This window comes from Lissotriton vulgaris, chromosome 2_1, assembly GCF_964263255.1.
Source record: "Lissotriton vulgaris chromosome 2_1, aLisVul1.2, whole genome shotgun sequence".
Classification (NCBI taxonomy): Eukaryota; Metazoa; Chordata; class Amphibia; order Caudata; family Salamandridae; genus Lissotriton; species Lissotriton vulgaris.
The window spans coordinates 716,467,781-716,491,903 of NC_141687.1; the positions used below are offsets into that span (position 1 = coordinate 716,467,781).

The 24,123-nt window shown below is 44.4% G+C and overlaps 1 protein-coding gene across 2 annotated transcripts in view; it reads left to right on the forward strand.

Annotated features, from left to right (window-relative positions):
- The first annotated feature begins 5,332 nt into the window (after positions 1–5,332).
- The window catches only part of SINHCAF (SIN3-HDAC complex associated factor), a 78,073-nt gene continuing 59,282 nt past the window's right edge, over positions 5,333–24,123 (forward strand). Inside the window, exons 1-2 of one of the 2 annotated variants that reach the window (XM_086955978.1) lie at positions 5,333–5,441; positions 7,808–7,956. In XM_086955978.1, the coding sequence (XP_086812104.1) occupies positions 5,334–5,441; positions 7,808–7,956 (257 nt within the window). In that variant the 5' untranslated portion in view covers position 5,333. Of the gene's footprint in view, positions 5,442–5,627; positions 5,663–7,807; positions 7,957–24,123 lie in introns of those variants that run through there. The other variant, XM_086955979.1, reaches the window with a different exon arrangement.

Below are 24,123 nucleotides of genomic sequence, written 5' to 3' on the forward strand. Positions count from 1 at the left end.
ATTATGTAGCGTTTTGTTTTTCTTTAGTTAGATATGTATGATCTCTTTTTAGTTTTACACTGTACTTTAAGATGTGTAGTACGCCGATGACGCCGTCCTGATTTCAAGGACGGCAAATGGCTTACAGACCCTGATGGATAATTTTAATAGTTTTATGACAGAGAAACATTTGAAAATGAACCTAAGTAAGACACTGGCAATGTCCTTTGGTAAAGGGAATATTAAAATAAACTCCCATTTTATCAACGGGACACAGATAGAGAGAACATCTACGTTTTCTTACTTGGGGATCCTTTTTAACAGTAAGGGCAATTGGAAAAAGCATATAACCCTAAGCAAGCTGAAATTCGTAAAAACGGTGGAGGCCATATTTAGATTCTCCCAAAAAAATCGGTAATAAACCTGTTAGAGAGATTCTCAAGTTGTACAGAGCAAAGTGCATCATATGACTTAATAAGTATGGCCGCATTAAATCTATGAAGAAGAAAGGACCGCTGCACTCCCACTGTAGATATGGTAATCCAAAGTTAAGATAGGTATTACTCTTATAGGTACTGCAGGTGTTCACCTCCTGGATCCCGAGGTGCTAAAAGTCAATAGTACTGAAAATCTTACGAAGCGTAAGAATAACCTGAAGTACTCTTATGCATCAATATGTTAAATGTTTATGTACCAAAGTAGTTGAAGCAATACAATAAATTTTTTTACTCCATTATGTTTGCGATGGTTTCCATTTATTCATTTATCTTCATATTTCATTCATATGAATGACGTCTTCCGGGTTCCCGTGCTGGAGTCGGGTTTTCGCCTACACACGGTCTTGTACCTTCTCTACCCCTTTGAGTCACATAACACTTTGTTAACGCGATCCCCTGAGGAAGCGCACTGGTGTGCGAAATGCATTGGGGACTTTAAACCATGTGATCTTTCAACATGTTGTTTATTGATGAATAATTTTCGAAAATACCTCATGATTATCCTATCATATGAATGAAATATGAAGATAAATGAATAAATGGAAACCATCGCAAACATAATGGAGTAAAAAAATTTATTGTATTGCTTCAACTACTTTGGTACATAAACATTTAGTATATTGATGCATAAGAGTACTTCAGGTTATTCTTACGCTTCGTAAGATTTTCAGTACGCATTAAATCTATGGCATTGAATCTGGGTTAGGGAAGAGACTCATTTTACGAGGGATATTATTTTAGATTGTATGTCTCAAGATGGTTGTAAAAAAATTCTCTGGTTAAGTTACATTGTTGGCCTTCTAGAGGACTGAGATTTAACTGCAAATAACTTTATCGTGGGGGATGCTCAATATCCCAGTAAGGCTGAATTAAAAGGGAGATTGTTGAGTGTAAGGGTCGCTCGTAGAGATGAGGCCTCAAACTCTAAGAAAACAGTCATTTGTTATCTCGAGGGTCCCATGGCCAGGGGTTTACAACCTTATCTTGCCTCTGTAACTAATGCACAACACAACACCGTACCGAATTAAGATTGTGCTCTTTGCACTTTTTATTTGCATTTCCTAAAAAGGTTAAGTGGTGCGCCATTATGCCGAATTGTCCATGTGATGGCAGTTCCAAACAAAGTACCCTTCACTTTTTATTGTTTTGTAAGTTTTATACTGAAATTTGAAAAAAAATTCTCCAGCCTATTTTTAAATCTAATTGCCTGTTTACCTATAAAACTGCTTTTAATTATTTACGGTACTTTGATAATGTTCTAGCTTGTAACGCCATTATCAGTTATATACTGATGGCAATGAAACAAAGGAATGAACTTGCTCATTTGGAAAGACTGAATTATGAAGCAACATAAGCATATTTGTTCAGCTTTGTGCTTATTTAATTTAGATGATGAACTGATGTCTCCTGATGTTTTTTCTTAAAATTAGATGTGTCTCCTTTTTAACTATAAATGGATTTTAGTCCTTTTACTGTATAGTATGCTTTTGTGGACATTTTGTATGATCCGAATAAAGCTTGTTTTGACTTTGATGTGTCTGATCTGATTAATTTTACATTGTACTTTCAGTTATGTATGAACCTTGTAATGCTTATCACTGCTTCTAATTTCTGTTTCTTACTTTCCTTATTATAGTAGAGTGATGCTGTTATTTATATTTCCTTGTTTTCCCAACTATTGCTTTCCCATCACCCCATAGTTGTTGTTCCTATGTTGGGGGGTGGGTGGGTGTTTCCTATACCTAATATGTAGGGCTCCCGGTTTTATGGTTTTTATTTTTTTGCCATTTCCGTCTGTATTTATCCATATTTATTTTTGGGGCATTTTTTCTGTATTTATCCACATTTATTTTGGCCACAAGCAAAAGACGATGCTCCAGCTAGTATTTTTCCACATTTATTTAAATTGACAATGCAAACATGCGCTCACTTAAACTAACGATTTGTTGTGGCTTTAGCAGTGCTTTAAATGGTCTGGCGCTGAGTAAATTGAAAAGGAGAGTACCTGTGTTTCTCAGTTCTGCTATAAAAACACTTTAGTACCACACCATCAGTGCTTAATTTGTGCCGACCAGAGCATTACTGTGTTAAACTCCGTCAGTAGGCAAACACAGCACTCTTGGGGGCATTAGATTGTCTTTTAGTTGTATTACTACAATAAAATGCCATCATGCACACTGTCAGCCACTGTTAGATTCAAGCTCTGTTACAATCTGTATAATGTTTAATAACACAAACAATATTTACCTTGAATTACTTACAGTATTAAAACATAGAAATGTGGGGAACAATGTATCTTAACCCCTTCCATGCTGGTGACGAACCCCAGCCGTCATGCACTACGGTGCTCGTGTGCTGATGACGGCTGGGGTTCGTCACGGCCCGCCCCTGTTCGTCCGGCGGCCGCACACGGGGGAAATTGCGGCCGCACGGAAGGGGTCAAATAAAATATTTAAGAGGATAATGCCCAACATTTGGAAATAAACTTTTGTGCGGACTGAATAAAATTCAGTATTTAACAGACTTTTATATATCTAATCCAGGCCCAAAAATGTTTTTCTAGGTAACTGCTACTAGCAGCAAACTCCATAAAACTAAAGGTCCTTCAGATCAGCCTCACCTTTACAGCTTTCAAGTTGAAAACGTAAACAAATAAAATCCGTCAGTGCGTGTTGAATTGGAATGTGAATGGTTCGGAACACGCAGTAAATATAGAATACTGCTCACCATTTTTGTATTCCTTATTCGTACCCGTGGGAAGCAAAGGTCACATACTAAAAAGAAAATGCACTTTTGAAGACACGTACTGTGCGCTAAACTATTGTGATGCACATGAAAATTAGATAGTGATACAGAAGCAATTCTGTATTCCACGTTGTGCTGCTGCCTAAAAAACATGAATAACTAGAAGCAATTCAGAAGAACTTTCTTTTCCCACTTCCAACTCTGTACGGGTCTCACCAAGTCGCCCCCTCCACCCAAGGCACCTTTAGCTGCAGGTGAAATAAACACAGCCTGACACCCAAGATGACTAAAAACCTCAGTTTTTGGAGACTGCTCATGTTTCACAGAGAACTGGAGACAAACTCGCTGCAAGGACCTCAGCTGAACATGCAGTGGCATGACTCGGCTCTCTCTACATATCTCACTTTCATCTATTGTTTGTTCCCCATTGTTTCCAGCAAGTACGTCACTAACTTCTGCATCTACTGCTGCCCCCTTTCCCAACTTGTCACAGTAGGATGGGATCAATGAGGCTTGCTGATCCACCCAATGATCAGCAATGATGTGACGAGCTGGGAAGAAAGGTGATTGACACGCACTCTTGGGATTCACAGGCTGCAGCCTAAAGCGCCCAAGAGGCAGTCAGTCAGCGAGGGTGGGATACGTGAGGCAGGAGTGGCATTACATTCTGACCAAGGTTTCAAACCAGAGCTGAAGTCACTCCTGCTCTGAAAAACCTGCGACATGGAACATGCGCAGTAAGAGCATGTGCCTGTGTGTTGACGCTGCCTGACCCTCGCGCACAGAGAGGGTCAGAAATATGCAGGATGATTGTTTCTGTAACAGGTGCGAGCCACTTATTTAATTACACAAATAATGGAGGCAAAAGGGGTTAGTGGGTTAGGGTCGCAGCCCCCCGCCCTTATTAAGAATCCGCCCCTGAGAACAATAAAGCCTTGTTACAAGTAAATGGTCTTTCAAAAGACCTGTGAAGCACTCGGTGCGGCTGTGTGTGCCCGGGAAAGAATTTCCAGCAGAAGTTAGGGGGCATGGGGAAATAACTCTGGAATCGAGCACGCCAGAGCAGCAACATTTTTCAGTATTTTGCCATTTTTACATATAAATACAGGCAACGGAAAAATTGTTTTCCGTCTATATTTATATGTAAAAATCTGTTTAAACGGAAAACCAGGAGCCCTACTAATATGTCAGTGTCTCTTTACGATAGCCTTGGCAACAGGTGGAATCCGTGGTGCTGGTGATTCCACCTGAGGACAGTTGAGTTGAGAGACGGGATCGTGAAGCTGTAACTGTATGGCTGGAGGCCCAGGCCAATAAATACTTGAATTTACAAGTGTCTGTTTACTTTGTGGCAGATTGGCTAGTTCATCTGATGTATAGTGGGCTTTAGTTTTGTAAAGCGGATTGCTCAGGTAATGTTTGCAATGTGCACCTGTTTCAATAAAGCAACCTTTTTCACACAACACAAGTGATCTGTGCTGCTCCCCTCTCTCCCAAAAGAACGACTAGAGTATAGACTCACCCCCACATACCTTAGTACTGTTAGTTTCACATTCCACTTTACATGGTGGCGTATGTGTGCATAAGTTTACATGGTGGCGTATGTGTGCATATATATTTTTGTATTACACATACGCACAGTCTTAAAGGGTTACCATTATAGGTGTCCCAGCAGTATTATGTATTGACACTTACATGCCCCACCCCTCACTTAAAAATCACTTTAAGAGACATCATCGGGGATACCTTTCTGTTGGCCTGATTTCTTGACGGTGGCTGTTTGGGTTGCACGGTAAACGCAGCTTCAGCCATAAGTTTCCTGCCTGATTCTCTCGTTAAAGTAACTGTAACTCGAGCCACCGAACTTGAACGTAAGATGCACGTCGCATGGTTAGGTTACTGTTTCTACTAGAAAGTGATCTAAAGCATTATTGTTCCCTCTCGTACACAGTAAGAGCACTAAGCACGCAGCTAACAAGAACGTGATTGGCATACGTCACACGATGTTGCGTCGCTTCTTAGGGTTTTCCTCTAATGCTCCGTACTCACTACAGATTCGGATTCTAACATGGCGGCGCGGGCAGACTGTCTATGCAAATAAGCACGATGCGTATGCTAATTTATGCTAAAGAGCAGCTGCGAGGGGGAGTAACCGCTGGCCCATGCGCGACTACGTGCACGAGAGATAGAAGCGTTTCCCTGCGAAAGTTATCCATTTGGGTGAGTAGTAACCTGTTTTAAACCATTCCGTTCGTGTTTTAGTGTCCAGCAGCGAAGTTTCGCTCTTGGTGCTGGAGAGGGCAATGCGTCGGGAGCGCTGACGGATTTCAAAGTTGCAGGCGGGGGATTTGTTTTGTGAGTACGCGTCGGACGCGTGGAGAGGACAGAGGTACAACAATGGGACGTGCACAAAGCTGGGAAAACTCTTGTGCCCACGGCAGGTGGGTGCACCTTCCACCGATAGACGGTTGCACGGGGTATCCCTGAACTGCCAACTGTGTGGTAACTTAATCCTGCCGCTTTTGAAGACTTTTACCATCGTCGTTCAAAAAAAATCACAGGGGCTTCGATTCCTTAGCGAGCAGCAAATATTGTCTTTGATCCTGCATGCGTTGGGTGACTGTTGGTGCCTTGTGGCTCTTGCAGCGGTCAGCCGCTGCAATCTGTTGTGGTCAGTTCTGGGTTGTCTGGTGCCGCTGTGGTTGTGGACTGACTCCTCTGCAAGGGAAGACGGGTGGGCGTGTGTGGAGCAACAAACACATCGCCCTCCCTGCCAGCGCGGTCATTTCACGCAGTACCACGCTTTTGTCTTTGCACAATAAATATGTGCAGACGGGAGACAAACAAGACCTATATCTGAGAATGCTTTATCCCGATATGACAATTTTATACTCCTTTTAAAAGCTTTCTGTTTCACATGGTCAGTCCGCTGGGACTTGTTTTGTTGTTCTTTTACGGCTGCGGTTACTCGTTGCTGCCTGTCTGTCACTGTCCCCCTTGTGTGGTCTTAGAACATAGTTGGGACCTGGACAGGGCTCTTACAGAACCCACAATACTGCAGACAACGGACATTTTCCAACTTCTCACAAAAATACATTGGACACGACAAATGTAGGGGGGCGTTAGGTACATCGATTGTTTAAAAAAAAAAAACCTCTGATTTCCGTGGCATCGCCCACACTTTACGCTTTAAAAAAAATCTACTTTGTTAGAGGAACCAGTTTCGCATCACTTTGAGGGGGTCTTGCGCGAATTTGGCCCAACATGGTGTAAACTAGATGAGGTGCTCGTGGTTGTAGGGTTCCTTCTTTGTCAGGTGAGCACCATGCGGTTCGTTGTTTGTGCTTCCTTTCCGCAACTTGTATCCGTGCATTCTAAAGGGTTACCATCACAGCCACTGGGTAAATGGGAACTATATCTACCTCCACATTTAACATAATACCGTTGAGAGGTATATGAATTTGCATGAGGGAATTTTGCACTCCCTCCCGTTCGTTTCCCAGTATTCAGACCTGTCTCGCTATTAGTTTACCTCTTGGAATGTTTTTATGTCAGTGTTGTCATGTGCATGTTTATTTTCTCTTAATAGGTCCTTAAAGTAACCTGTTGATGCTTATGCAGGGCATTGAACCCACCTCCGCCCCACCTGCATGTGGAAAATGTTTTAATTAACAGTGTGCTGTTGTCAGGGGGTGGGGGTAACCGTATACATACAACCAGCTTTTCTTACATTTTAAGCATTGATCACCCACTACTTGAGAACTCTTCTAGGAAGCTTAACCCTTTAATCAGCACACACTGGGTGTGGACAAAAACTTTGAGCTTAGTTGTTCGCCTTTTAAAAGCAGTAATGAGTTCTGACTTATGAAATGCTGCTTCGTTGAGGACTTCATGTTCGTATGCTTTGGCTTTATTTATTTTTTGGTGTAAGACTTTATTTGCAGTTGCCAAAAATACATTGCAGTTTTTTCAACCCGGAGGTCTGCTGTCTTTCACATAAGAGTACACCTTCATTGTTACACAGCTCTTCAGCCGACAACCTTCCGGTCCGGCAGCATTTATCGACCATTTACATACGGCATTTGTATGATGTGTAATTAATATGTATCGTCTTACTTTTATATATATATATATCTTAACAAAACTTTAGACTCAGTACGATTAGATATTTACTTGCATCAACATGTTCACTACATCACGCTGGTTGGGATTCCCGGGCGTCTATCCTATCCCCTCTTGTCCCCAATTCCTACAGTAACTCAGATGTGTACGTATCCCAGTCCTCCTCCTGACTCCTCTCGACGACCTCCCCGTGCATCAGTCATCCATCCCCTCCTCGTCCCCTGAACTATCTATATCTTCTTCAGGAAGAGGTTCGCACAGACCCCCCCCCCCTATAACTGTTCCATGGTTGCCAGATCTTATTCCATTTGCGAGGGTTGGCTCTCATTTTGTATACTTTGGCTTTATTTAATATTTAACAAGACCCGGTGGGACATTGGTAATTGTGTGACTAAAATTATGGTAAAATGAGGTTGGATCCCCTGATTGATCCTCACTTACCTGGTATTGGCTGTTTCTCATAGGCTGGAGGAGGACCCATAGTCATGTTTGGCTTTCACAAATCCAAGATGTACAGGAGCCTGTCTGGATGCTGCATCTGCAAGACCAAGTCTTCCAGCTCCCGCTTCACTGCCAGCCAGAGGTACCAAGAGAACTTCCGCCCCTGCTTTGGGTAAGGCCATGTCCTGCATCACCATTACACGGGTTGACCTTTGTTCACGGGGAAATAATTTCTTAGCAGTATGAACAAGGAACGTTTCCTTAAATATCTTCCACTTTCTCTAATGATTGCTCTGTCTCCTAAAGTGGCACGTTTTGTGTTCATTAGGTTACTTGAACTGTGTATTTGGAACACGCCCTTGTTTGCATGAAAAATTCCATCTATTGTATTTTGACTAGCTGTAGCTATGTTCTCCCACTGTTTTGCGTTATAACTTTTTTTTAAAGTTTAGAAAGCTTTATTGAATAAAAGTATGCAAAGTAACACATCAGTACAAAATTAATTGGTACTGGAGAAATATGAAATGGCTGACACAACCTCAATGAATTACATGCGAGCCCCAGAAGAGGGATAAATAGCTGTACTCATAAACGAAGCTTTTATGGGATTTTTGGTAAGGGGAGGGAAGGGAGGGGAAGAAGTAAAGAAAGGAGAAAAAGAGGGGGGAGGAAAGGAAAGGAATTCAACTTAGAATGCAAATTTAATGTCTACAAGTTTCAAATAACATGAAGAGAAAGGGAATAATCTAAAAATTATTTAAGGGATACATCTGGATAGTCAGCTAAAGGTAACCATAGCAAATCTCTTTTGATTTAATAATGGTACAGTTGTAGCATAAGCTCGATCAAGTCTGTGGTGATGACATAGCAATTTGCGTTCTAACTTTTTACTTAGTATAATTCTTTCAATACATATATTTCAGAGAGTCTGTGTTGATGGATTGCACGTTGTTTAATCCCGGATTTATCATCTGACATCACAAAGATTTCATCTGCTGTGTGTAATTCTGTTAGATCTGTTAGGGTTCTTTTCTGAAGTGGTAACCAAAATCATGGGCCTAGGCAGGGTTTTTGCGCCGTTCGTTTTTTACCATCCATTATTACAGCCGTTATTAACCACTTCACTTCCGCAGATTTCCTACTGAATCACTAGCGATCCCTATGATCTGAACTTCAGAATAATACAGAAACAAGTATAGGATAACACATTACAAAAATTACAAAATATTTTGTTTAAAACACAAACAAAAATCTGACGTTTAATTTTAATGGGAATGTTGGAGCTTTTCAAAATTTGGTTTAATTTCTAAAAGCAAGTAATGTTAGATTCTAGCATACCACTTTGGAGTTTCTGCACCTAATACATAGGGGATATTTTTTTTTCGGAGCTTGACAGCACTACATTGGCAGCTACCGCTCATCCATACTAGATTCTGTACTTGTGCAGCTCCCACGAATTGAGCTTAGGATAGCAATTTAATATTTAGTCTTCGATTTCGAAGCCCTTCACATTTATCAATCGTTTAAAATGTTTGTTTTTATAGTTTGCTTTTTATGTGTCCTTACAATATTATGCTGTATGTGAGAAGTTGTAAACCGCTACGGGGTAACCCAGTATCCTTCAGAACCTGGGCAAAGTAGTTTATTGTATACAATTGTTCTGTCGGGTGCCTAAAATAATCATTCAAAAAAACCTGTACATCTTTCTAAGGTTATTTTTGATAGATTATCAATTACTTTGGTCAATCATCTAATGAAAGCCTAGTGAAACAGCAAATCCCAAACAAAAAAGGACAGAGTGAAATTATCTTTTTAATCAATGAATTATTTTCATTCATGAACACTGTTTATAACACATGTAGATTAATCATTGAATCAAAAATTACTTTGTTACAAACGGCGCATATAGAAACAGTGCGTGCATTGTGACATATAGTGCATAAGTGAGAAGGTGAATTTTATAAAAGTGAGTGATTGAGAGGGGGGGGGGAAAGAAAGAACTTTTGAGGCCAGTTTCCGTATTGTCAATTGTAATATATTCAGTACGCCACTTCACTTGGCCTTGGTAACTGAATATCTTAAACTGGTCCAGTAGTTATCGTCGACGTTTCGACCCTTGGACACCTTGATTATGGGTCTGGGGCGGGTCTTCTTCAGGACGGGGTAGTGAATTCGCGCCTGTTGGTCAAAGAGATATGCTATCAGGACGGGATTTGCGTGAAATTAATAAGTGAATTAAAATCAATTAAAATAGCGTGAGCACTATGATTATTGCTGCACTCACCTAAAGGCCCTTCATGGATCGGGACCTTGAAAGTTTTCAGAAATGTCACCCTTTGATTTGGGCCATCCGGTTCCTAGATTCTGTAATTCTGTTAAGTTAGGTTTAAGGTAGGCATGAGATAAGGTATGCTATAGTCCGGACAATTCAAAACATTAGTTGCTCATGGGGTGTAAAATAAACCGATTAGGGATAGCACTTTGTTATGACTCACCGAGGTGCTTGAAACGAGTGAGTTCCTCTACAAACTTCACCGTTGGTCCGGTATATGCAAATCATACAGCCCTCTGGTATCGGGGGCAATCCTTGTATAAAATAACAGCCGCAATATTTCGAGCGATCTGTAACACGGGGTGAAGGTGGCGGTTAATGCGAAATCTAGAAGGGAATTGCACTTCGAGTACTGCAAAATGCATACGGGGTAAAGTCAGATTACTGGCTCAATGCGTGAACAGATCGGACTCGGACCCTGTGGCTGCATTATAACGACTTAATCCGACTGAATAACCAGGTGAGATCTGTTCACACATTGAGCCAGTAATCCGACTTTAACCCTGCTGGAGTTTCGGTCAGCAGCAGGAGGCCAGACTCGTGTCTGTGGCTGCAGCATCCATTTTGTGATGCTGGGGCTCGTTTAAACTATTACCGGGCAGACCAGTTGTACATGTCTCTCCCTCTAGAAGGGTGGCATTCAACCCCCGCTGCCAGGAATGGTGGGGGGATACGATTCAAAGTGTTTGACACCAAACACAGCATTTTTACATGCAGCCATTCCAAAGTTAGCATTTACCGCAAGGTTATAATGCACTTAAGAGTGTATGGTCTGGCTGCATCACAGAACAGCCTCCGAGAATAGGCTCCGAAAGCTGCAGATGGGTCCAGCTCATGCATGGTCACCCTCTCCCACAAAACCAAGCACTCTTCCTTCAGGATTGATAAGATCTTCCATAGGAGTAACTGATGGGCTTATGTGTCAGTGATTTAAGGTAGATCTAGGTAACCTATATCTTAGTAAGGGGTGCATGCACCACCTTACCCAGGTTACAGTAGCAGTCCTGTGCTGCCATTTTGAAAGGCTTCCCAGGGCTGGCATAATACATGCCACAGCCCCTGGTAGGCCTCTGGGGTACCTATGCCCTTAGTACCTAGTGTACCATATACTAGGGACACACAAGTGTACCTCAGTAACCAAACTGGAGTGTAGCTAAAGTACATGGAATACATTTAGAGAGGAAAGCAGATAGGCTGGGGCCCCGAATAGCAGGATCCTAGTAAAACTAAGTCAAAAACCATCAAGACACCAGGAAAAAAGTGGGGGCAACCATGCAGTCAGATTCCACCTTCCTACACTGTAGAAATTATTTAATGTTTAAACAGTTAAGGCCCCCCTCAGTAGGCCGTGTGCATCCCCAGGTTTAGAACCTACATGAATGCATATCAGATATGAGATGATGATTTTGTCTTTGTAGAGTTATTTTTCTTTTTAAATTAGATAATTGTTTAATTCATATATAGATGAAAAGCAGCAAGAAGCAATACAAAGATAGGTACACAAACCAAAGAGGGTTATGATAGGTGGTCGGAAAATTCGAGTTCACTTAAGTCCAAAAATAAATAGGAACGTCCTGAGTGAAAATAGATGCACGTTGAATAAACCTTGTCGTGGAAGCATTCAATTCACAGTATAACTAGTAAATGAACATGGCAGATATGTAAAGATGAGCAGAAAAGAAGTTATAACTATGATGGGGAAATCATCTATTAAGGATTTCTATACATTTGGATGGATCAACAGTGAGCAGTCGATTAAAATGGAGGCGGGAGGAAAGGAAAAGGGGGTAGTGAGGGAGATCCAACGTCCAAAGAGTAGTGTGACGCTATTTGTTAGCAGAAGACCGTGTCGTACAGTAATGGTTGTTTGTCTTAGTCCAGAGGTTCACCTTCCATAAACTTGTTGAGTACGCCATACCGTTTGGGTGATACTTAAATGTTGTTTTCCTATGGTCCACAAACTTAAGAGTGTATTTGAACGGCCTGCGTTTGAAAAACACTTTTAGTGTAAATTCAAATTCAAAATAGCTTTATTCGATTTTGAGAACAGAATCATAAAAGCACAAAGAATTACATATCGAATAAAAACCTTTTTTTAAAATTCAGTAATACAATAGTTAAAATATCATCTGTGTCCTTTCACCAGTTCATTTGAGAAATGAGGAAGCAGTTAGTAAAAAAAAAAAAAAAAAAAAAAAAAAAAATGTTTTTTCTTCTTTCAACGGGCTTTACATCAGCTTTCTATGGGTTATGATGGTCTTTCGATAGGATGCCACAGCCTTTATCTCAAAAGCAGTCTCTAGTTGTTTAAGTTTATGATAGGCATCGTGGGATCCTCTGATACCCCATTTTATAAGTATAGGTTTTAGAAACTGTTTCCTAGGGACCAGGTAAAAAAGACAGAACAGGGTAGAATGAATGTTTGATTGTTTCGAAACTCCATCACAGGGACATTATTCCAGTTGTTTTCCCCAGTCATTGCATTTAGGAAAAGTTATCAGGCGGAAGAATGTGTCGGCTCGAAACCTTGTCAGTAGCATTCTTGAATACGGACTACTCTCCATAGTTGGGTATAATTTCATTTCTGCTGGTTGGATAAATAGGCCTATTGAGTTGTTGATGAATTTTCCTTTCTCTCTCGACCACCTTTGGATGGCCAGGTGATCCATTATGAGTTTTTTCAGAGAGCGCTTAGAAATGACTTCCAGGGACAGAGGGTCATTAAAAAATTCCTCATGGCCAATATTTATGTACATTTGTCTCCCTTAGTTCTGCCATTTGATCTTACGTGCCCCCGCTAGGTTTAAGCAGTCTAAGACAGTGCCCCTGTTTAATGAAGTTTCCGGTGTAGTCCAGATTTTGTGCCACAAAAGGAGGGGGCTGGCTTTGATCGTGTCCTCTACAAAGGGGAGTCCCAATTCATTATGTGTAAAAACGATGGATAATGATTTTGGGGTAGCAAGCAGATATCGTAAAAAGTTATTTTCAGTCAATTGTATCTGCTTAGTATTTGTAAAGCCCCAAATTCCCGCGCCATATGTGCCAGTGGAAAGACATCTAGCCTTATAAATTTGTAAAAGTTCTTTGGCAGGGCGACTGCCGAGCTTCCTCGAGAAATTAATTAAGGCTCCGGTTGCTCTGCTAAAGGCCAAGTTTCTGGCATGGACCGCCTTCGTCCAGTTTTTCTTTGTTATCGAAATTTATACCTAGATAACAAAAAGTAGCGGTGTTGAGGATTTTTTGGTGTAAGAAAATTGACTTGGGGATTTTCCTTAAAGGACCAGACCTCATGGAGTAAGTCTTTGTTACGTTAATAGTTAACCCACGAGTGTCCATATAGTTTGAGAATTCCACCACCGCCCTCTGCATGCCGAATGGGGTTCGTGATAGTATGGCGACATAATCCGCATATAAGAGGATTGGTAAGGAGGTCGCTCCCACTGTTGGATAGTCAAACTGAAACTTATGTTCCACCACTGTGTTTATGTACAGTATGAAAAGGAAGGGTGCAAGAATGCACCCTTGCCGCACACCTCTATTGATGGGAAACTTATCAGAACATTGGCCTTCTTTGCCATATCTGACTCTAGCCCCTGCATTTCTATATAGTTCCCTAATAAAAACAATAATTCTGTTCTCTATGCCTAAGGATTTTAATGTGTCCCAGAGTTGGTATGGTCTACACAATCGAAGGCAGAGGTCAAATCGACGAATGTTATATATAAACTTTCATGTTTTGCCACTGTATATTTGGCAACGAGGAGGGCAAGATTTAAGCTCTGCTCTATAGTACCCTTCCCTTGACGGAAGCCATATTGCAGGGGGGTTATGGTATTATTTTCTTCTGACTAAACTTGAGGCCTATTTTGAGTGATCCTGCCTGCTACCTTCATCATTGCGCCCAGAAGTGAAATTGGACGGTAGCAGGCAGGATCATTTCTATTGCCCTTTTTGAAAATTGTGACCACGATTGCCTCAGGCCATGTGGGTATGAAACCCACAATGTTGATGCTATTTACAACGTTTGTTAAAAGGGGAGCCCAGAGTTTTATCCTGCTTTTGTATATATCAATGGGGACCCCATCGGGTCCGGGTGCCTTACCCGATGCGCTATCGGTTATGGCCTTTGTAACTTCTCTATAATCAAAGATAATTCCCAGCGGGAACTGAGCCGGGAGCTCCTTAGTAGAGTTTAGGCCTATACAACCACTTTGATTGGGGTTATTATACAGGTGCGTAAAGTGTTCAACCCACACCTCCCCCGGCACTACAATATCTATTGTGTTATTGTCACTATTTTTAAAACAAGCATTTGCAATGCAATGGTCTCGGAATCATTAAAGGTAGAGCAATTGGCATTGCTCATGACATTTCTTTTTTTTTCTTTAAATCATAAATAAATGGCATTGTCATTTACATTGCCAATACACACCACTCTGCACCTGCACTCACTGCTCTGCACACTCACTGCTCTGCACACTCACTGCTCTGCACTCACTACTCTGCACTCACTACTCTGCACTCACTACTCTGCACTCACTACTCTGCACTCACTACTCTGCACTCACTACTCTGCACTCACTACTCTGCACTCACTACTCTGCACTCACTACTCTGCACTCACTACTCTGCACTCACTACTCTGCACTCACTACTCTGCACTCACTACTCTGCACTCACTACTCTGCACTCACTACTCTGCACTCTGCACTCACTACTCTGCACTCTGCACTCACTACTCTGCACTCTGCACTCACTACTCTGCACTCTGCACTCACTACTCTGCACTCTGCACTCACTACTCTGCACTCTGCACTCACTACTCTGCACTCTGCACTCACTACTCTGCACTCACTACTCACTACTCTGCACTCACTACTCACTACTCTGCACTCACTACTCACTACTCTGCACTCACTACTCTGCACTCACTACTCTGCACTCACTACTCTGCACTCACCACTCTGCACTCACTACTCTGCACACACTACTCTGCACTCACTACTCACTACTCTGCACTCACTACTCACTACTCTGCACTCACTACTCTGCACTCACTACTCTGCACTCACTACTCTGCACTCACTACTCTGCACTCACTACTCTGCACTCTGCACTCACTACTCTGCACGCACTACTCTGCACTCTGCACTCACTACTCTGCACTCACTACTCTGCACTCACTACTCACTACTCTGCACTCACTACTCACTACTCTGCACTCACTACTCTGCACTCACTACTATGCACTCACTACTATGCACTCACTACTATGCACTCACTACTCTGCACTCAAAACTCTGCACTCACTACTCTGCACTCTGCACTCACTACTCTGCACTCTGCACTCACTACTCTGCACTCTGCACTCACTACTCACTACTCTGCACTCACTACTCACTACTCTGCACTCACTACTCTGCACTCACTACTCTGCACTCACTACTCTGCACTCTGCACTCACTACTCTGCACTCTGCACTCACTACTCTGCACTCTGCACTCACTACTCTGCACTCTGCACTCACTACTCTGCACTCACTACTCACTACTCTGCACTCACTACTCTGCACTCACTACTCTGCACTCACTACTCTGCACTCACTACTCTGCACTCACTACTCTGCACTCACTACTCTGCACTCACTACTCTGCACTCACTACTCTGCACTCTGCACTCACTACTCTGCACTCACTACTCTGCACGCACTACTCTGCACTCTGCACGCACTACTCTGCACTCTGCACGCACTACTCTGCACTCTGCACGCACTACTCTGCACTCTGCACGCACTACTCTGCACGCACTACTCTGCACGCACTACTCTGCACGCACTACTCTGCACGCACTACTCTGCACGCACTACTCTGCACTCACTACTCTGCACTCACTACTCTGCACTCACTACTCTGCACTCACTACTCTGCACTCACTACTCTGCACTCACTACTCTGCACTCACTACTCTGCACTCACTACTCTGCACTCACTACTCTGCACTCACTACTCTGCACTCACTACTCTGCACTCACTACTCTGCACTCACTACTCTGCACTCTGCACTCACTACTCTGCACTCTGCACTCACTACTCTGCACTCTGCACTCACTACTCTGCACTCTGCACTCACTACTCTGCACTCTGCACTCACTACTCTGCACTCTGCACTCACTACTCTGCACTCTGCACTCACTACTCTGCACTCACTACTCACTACTCTGCACTCACTACTCTGCACTCGCTACTCTGCACTCACTACTCTGCACTCACTACTCTGCACTCACTACTCTGCACTCCCTACTCTGCACTCCCTACTCTGCACTCCCTACTCTGCACTCACTACTCTGCACTCACTACTCTGCACTCACTACTCTGCACTCACTACTCTGCACTCACTACTCTGCACTCACTACTCTGCACTCACTACTCTGCACTCACTACTCTGCACTCACTACTCTGCACTCACTACTCTGCACTCACTACTCTGCACGCACTACTCTGCACTCTGCACGCACTACTCTGCACTCTGCACTCACTACTCTGCACGCACTACTCTGCACTCTGCACGCACTACTCTGCACTCTGCACGCACTACTCTGCACTCTGCACGCACTACTCTGCACTCTGCACGCACTACTCTGCACTCTGCACGCACTACTCTGCACTCTGCACGCACTACTCTGCACTCTGCACGCACTACTCTGCACTCTGCACGCACTACTCTGCACGCACTACTCTGCACTCTGCACGCACTACTCTGCACTCTGCACGCACTACTCTGCACTCTGCACGCACTACTCTGCACGCACTACTCTGCACGCACTACTCTGCACGCACTACTCTGCACGCACTACTCTGCACGCACTACTCTGCACGCACTACTCTGCACGCACTACTCTGCACGCACTACTCTGCACGCACTACTCTGCACTCACTACTCTGCACTCACTACTCTGCACTCACTACTCTGCACTCTGCACTCACTACTCTGCACTCTGCACTCACTACTCTGCACTCTGCACTCACTACTCTGCACTCTGCACTCACTACTCTGCACTCTGCACTCACTACTCTGCACTCTGCACTCACTACTCTGCACTCTGCACTCACTACTCTGCACTCTGCACTCACTACTCTGCACTCTGCACTCACTACTCTGCACTCACTACTCTGCACTCTGCACTCACTACTCTGCACTCTGCACTCACTACTCTGCACTCACTACTCTGCACTCACTACTCTGCACTCACTACTCTGCACTCACTACTCTGCACTCACTACTCTGCACTCACTACTCTGCACTCACTACTCTGCACTCACTACTCTGCACTCACTACTCACTACTCTGCACTCACTACTCACTACTCTGCACTCACTACTCACTACTCTGCACTCACTACTCACTACTCTGCACTCACTACTCACTACTCTGCACTCACTACTCACTACTCTGCACTCACTACTCTGCACTCGCTACTCTGCACTCGCTACTCTGCACTCGCTACTCTGCACTCGCTACTCTGCACTCGCTACTCTGCACTCGCTACTCTGCACTCACTACTCTGCACTCACTACTCTGCACTCACTACTCTGCACTCACTACTCTGCACTCACTACTCTGCACTCACTACTCACTACTCACTACTCTGCACTCACTACTCACTACTCTGCACTCACTACTCTGCACTCACTACTCTGCACTCTGCACTCACTACTCTGCACTCACTACTCTGCACTCTGCACTCACTACTCTGCACTCTGCACTCACTACTCTGCACTCTGCACTCACTACTCTGCACTCTGCACTCACTACTCTGCACTCTGCACTCACTACTCTGCACTCTGCACTCACTACTCTGCACTCACTACTCTGCACTCACTACTCTGCACTCACCACTCTGCACTCACTACTCTGCACACACTACTCTGCACTCACTACTCTGCACTCACTACTCACTACTCTGCACTCACTACTCACTACTCTGCACTCACTACTCTGCACTCACTACTCTGCACTCACTACTCTGCACTCACTACTCTGCACTCACTACTCTGCACTCACTACTCTGCACTCACTACTCTGCACTCACTACTCTGCACTCACTACTCTGCACTCACTACTCTGCACTCTGCACTCACTACTCTCTGCACTCTGCACTCACTACTCTGCACTCTGCACTCACTACTCTCTGCACTCTGCACTCACTACTCTGCACTCTGCACTCACTACTCTCTGCACTCTGCACTCACTACTCTGCACTCTGCACTCACTACTCTGCACGCACTACTCTGCACTCTGCACGCACTACTCTGCACTCTGCACGCACTACTCTGCACTCTGCACGCACTACTCTGCACTCTGCACGCACTACTCTGCACTCTGCACGCACTACTCTGCACTCTGCACGCACTACTCTGCACGCACTACTCTGCACGCACTACTCTGCACGCACTACTCTGCACTCACTACTCACTACTCTGCACTCACTACTCACTACTCTGCACTCACTACTCACTACTCTGCACTCACTACTCACTACTCTGCACTCACTACTCACTACTCTGCACTCACTACTCTGCACTCACTACTCTGCACTCACTACTCTGCACTCACTACTCTGCACTCACTACTCTGCACTCACTACTCTGCACTCACTACTCTGCACTCACTACTCTGCACTCACTACTCTGCACTCACTACTCTGCACTCACTACTCTGCACTCACTACTCTGCACTCACTACTCTGCACTCACTACTCTGCACTCACTACTCTGCACTCACTACTCTGCACTCACTACTCTGCACTCACTACTCTGCACTCACTACTCTGCACTCACTACTCTGCACTCACTACTCTGCACTCACTACTCTGCACTCACTACTCTGCACTCACTACTCTGCACTCACTACTCTGCACTCACTACTCTGCACTCACTACTCTGCACTCACTACTCTGCACTCTGCACTCACTACTCTGCACTCTGCACTCACTACTCTGCACTCACTACTCTGCACTCACTACTCTGCACTCACTACTCTGCACTCACTACTCTGCACTCACTACTCTGCACTCACTACTCTGCACTCACTACTCTGCACTCACTACTCTGCACTCACTACTCTGCACTCACTACTCTGCACTCACTACTCACTACTCTGCACTCACTACTCTGCACTCACTACTCTGCACTCACTACTCTGCACTCACTACTCTGCACTCACTACTCTGCACTCACTACTCTGCACTCACTACTCTGCACTCACTACTCTGCACTCACTACTCTGCACTCACTACTCTGCACTCACTACTCTGCACTCACTACTCTGCACTCACTACTCTGCACTCACTACTCACTACTCTGCACTCACTACTCTGCACTCACTACTCACTACTCTGCACTCACTACTCTGCACTCACTACTCTGCACTCACTACTCTGCACTCTGCACTCACTACTCTGCACTCACTACTCTGCACTCTGCACTCACTACTCTGCACTCTGCACTCACTACTCTGCACTCTGCACTCACTACTCTGCACTCTGCACTCACTACTCTGCACTCTGCACTCACTACTCTGCACTCTGCACTCACTACTCTGCACTCACTACTCTGCACTCTGCACTCACTACTCTGCACTCTGCACTCACTACTCTGCACTCTGCACTCACTACTCTGCACTCTGCACTCACTACTCTGCACTCTGCACTCACTACTCTGCACTCTGCACTCACTACTCTGCACTCACTACTCTGCACTCACTACTCTGCACTCACTACTCTGCACTCACTACTCTGCACTCACTACTCTGCACTCACTACTCTGCACTCACTACTCTGCACTCACTACTCTGCACTCACTACTCTGCACTCACTACTCTGCACTCACTACTCTGCACTCACTACTCTGCACTCACCACTCACTACTCTGCACTCTGCACTCACTACTCTGCACTCTGCACTCACTACTCTGCACTCTGCACTCACTACTCTGCACTCACTACTCTGCACTCTGCACTCACTACTCTGCACTCACTACTCTGCACTCACTACTCTGCACTCACTACTCTGCACTCACTACTCTGCACTCACTACTCTGCACTCACTACTCTGCACTCACTACTCTGCACTCACTACTCTGCACTCACTACTCTGCACTCACTACTCTGCACTCACTACTCTGCACTCACTACTCTGCACTCACTACTCACCACTCACTACTCACTACTCTGCACTCACTACTCTGCACTCACTACTCACTACTCTGCACTCACTACTCTGCACTCACTACTCTGCACTCACTACTCTGCACTCACTACTCTGCACTCACTACTCTGCACTCACTACTCTGCACTCACTACTCTGCACTCACTACTCTGCACTCACTACTCTGCACTCACTACTCTGCACTCACTACTCACTACTCACTACTCTGCACTCACTACTCACTACTCTGCACTCACTACTCTGCACTCACTACTCTGCACTCACTACTCTGCACTCTGCACTCACTACTCTGCACTCACTACTCTGCACTCTGCACTCACTACTCTGCACTCTGCACTCACTACTCTGCACTCTGCACTCACTACTCTGCACTCACTACTCTGCACTCTGCACTCACTACTCTGCACTCTGCACTCACTACTCTGCACTCTGCACTCACTACTCTGCACTCTGCACTCACTACTCTGCACTCTGCACTCACTACTCTGCACTCACTACTCACTACTCTGCACTCACTACTCTGCACTCACTACTCTGCACTCACTACTCTGCACTCACTACTCTGCACTCACTACTCTGCACTCACTACTCTGCACTCACTACTCTGCACTCACTACTCTGCACTCACTACTCTGCACTCACTACTCACTACTCTGCACTCACTACTCACTACTCTGCACTCACTACTCACTACTCTGCACTCTGCACTCACTACTCACTACTCTGCACTCACTACTCTGCACTCACTACTCTGCACTCACTACTCTGCACTCACTACTCTGCACTCACTACTCTGCACTCACTACTCTGCACTCACTACTCTGCACTCACTACTCTGCACTCACTACTCACTACTCTGCACTCACTACTCACTACTCTGCACTCACTACTCACTACTCTGCACTCACTACTCACTACTCTGCACTCACTACTCACTACTCACTACTCTGCACTCACTACTCTGCACTCACTACTCTGCACTCACTACTCTGCACTCACTACTCTGCACTCACTACTCTGCACTCACTACTCTGCACTCACTACTCTGCACTCACTACTCTGCACTCACTACTCTGCACTCACTACTCTGCACTCTGCACTCACTACTCTGCACTCTGCACTCACTACTCTGCACTCTGCACTCACTACTCTGCACTCACTACTCTGCACTCACTACTCTGCACTCACTACTCTGCACTCACTACTCTGCACTCACTACTCTGCACTCACTACTCTGCACTCACTACTCTGCACTCACTACTCTGCACTCACTACTCTGCACTCACTACTCACACTCACTACTCTGCACTCACTACTCTGCACTCACTACTCTGCACTCACTACTCTGCACTCACTACTCTGCACTCACTACTCTGCACTCACTACTCTGCACTCACTACTCACACTCACTACTCACACTCACTACTCACACTCACTACTCTGCACTCACTACAGCTTCCTTCCACAGCTAGAACTAGTGCATAATGTCAAAACAGAGAAAACAAGGAAACACACTGAAGCTGTCTGTACCACGCCAAGTTCACATTTCGAGCAGCATGTGTTAAATCACGCTTTAGACTACTTCTCTACTCAAAAGTAGTACATTTCCTTCAAAAAGATAAAAATATGACATGCAAACAGTAATGCCGAAACAAACTGTTCAGCATGGGTTTTGATTTACATGAAAACATTAATTTCACTTAAAATAATAATAGTTTTTAGCTAAATTAAATTTACATTTGGATTTAGGGCATATTCACATATTTTTAGTAAATTTAAATGTCAGTGGCAGATGGACACGCTTTCATTTAGAAGCCAAATATACAATAACTTACTGCCCCCGGAATTCCGCCGCGGCCGCACCGGAAGTCAGGCAAGGTCGCCTGTGACGGGGGCGGAGCCGCGTCCGGACCGGAAGAGGAGGCAGGCGGAGGAAATGCGTGGAGCGGCCCGGGGCTCCTGCGAGCGTGGAGAGCCCCCGGGGCCGACAACAGGACGTTGCACGCGTGTTGCGGGGCTCCCTTGACCAAGAGGGAGTCCCGGGATAGGAGCCGCAGCGTCAACTCTCCCTGCCGGTGCGGAGCAGTAAGTTAAAGGGGAGAGGGGGGGCGTGTGTGTGTGTGTGTGTGTGTGTGCGTGCGTGAGCGCTTCTGTTTCTATGTATGCGTGTGTTGTGTGGAAGCCTCGCGCAGCGCTCGTGCTAATGCGCGTGCCAGTTTAGAATCGCCTGCGCGCGGCCAGGAGTGTCTCCTGGGACTGCTACTCGCTGACATAAGATCTCGGCGGAGACGCGCTTACGCGCGTCTTTTAGCCGAGACCTAAAAAGGGGCGCTTACTGCCTTCCAGAAGGCGATGTTGTCGTTTTTCTGGCAGGCTAGGTGTAGCTTTTCCCATAAATCTCTTTTTAATTCCTTCCTCCTGGTGTTTAATGCCGTTCTGTACAGTTTACGCGCCTCTCTAACATGGACTACGGATCTTGGAATTTCATGCAAAACTGCTATAAGGTGGGAATGCGCTTTAGAGCATTCCTTGTTGAACCAGCCCTTTTTTTTTTTACTATGATTTTTTTTAGATGGCTTCGTTAACAGGTTATTTATCTCTTTAGTAGTTTCGCAAAAAGAATCTTAACATTTTTCTGGTTGTTCCAGATCACTCAGGCAAATTAAAACATGATCGAGAACTCTGGGCAATAAGCTTATCAGGAACTTTTCAGGATCCACCTTTTCCCACTTAAGTGAATACCCATTTAGTTTTCCCAAAGTAATGGGTATGGGGTACTCTTTATTATCGCTTGCGGTCGGTCCCTTTACTTGCAGCTCTATGGAGATTGGGTAGTGATCCCCCAAAAGCGAGTTTTGATGTCTCCCAGGAGAGGGCCAGCCCTCGGTAACGGTTTGATAGGAGTGAAAAATCAATTACCGAATTGACACCCCTGCCGATAAAGGTTGGCTCAAAACCCTTCTTAATTGCGCAGATTTCATTTATAAAACCCAAATCTAGTTCATAAATCGCCTCATTCATTTTATTCCCTATACCACAATGAATGAAACGGGAGGAATCACCAAACTCATTTCCCTTCAATGGGCAAATGCCGATATCACTGTTCGTGCATATGGTACAGTTAAAATCCCCTACCCAAAGGAGTGCCATGTCTCCTGTCCCTACGCATTTCCTTAGCCTGAGAAAGATGATATCCCATTCACTTTTAGTGTATCTGTTCAAACATTTAGCATTTTTAGTAGTCCAGTAAAACTGTATACAAATCAAGCACTGGAATTTCATTGTATATTAAGTGAAATTAATATGCACCATTTTAGATTTTTTTTCAGGATGAACATATGAACGGGTAACGTACAGGAAGGAAATATATGGCCATCCACTATTCATTTGTATATTTGTTTTCTCTAATTTTAGTTCAATGCAAAATGTTCCAAACATCGTAAATAAGCCTTACATAGTGAACATGACCACAGTTTTATAGGTCCGTAAACTATGTGCTGCACATGCATCTGAAGCGGCTTAATATAAGATTCACCTTTATTAGCATGGCTTTATTAAGAAGAGAGCTGTTTGCTAGGAAAAGGATGGCAAAAATAAAGGTAATTATTGCACCGTGGTGTAAGCAGTCCATTGTAGTGGAATACCAATACTTCACCAATCCTTAATTTTACTATCTGAATCTTGCCTTCTGTTTCTTAACACTTCCACAGTATCCCTGTAAGAATGCTGCAATTTTATAGCATACCAAATTCATAGCATTACTGTAGGACATCAGCACTACA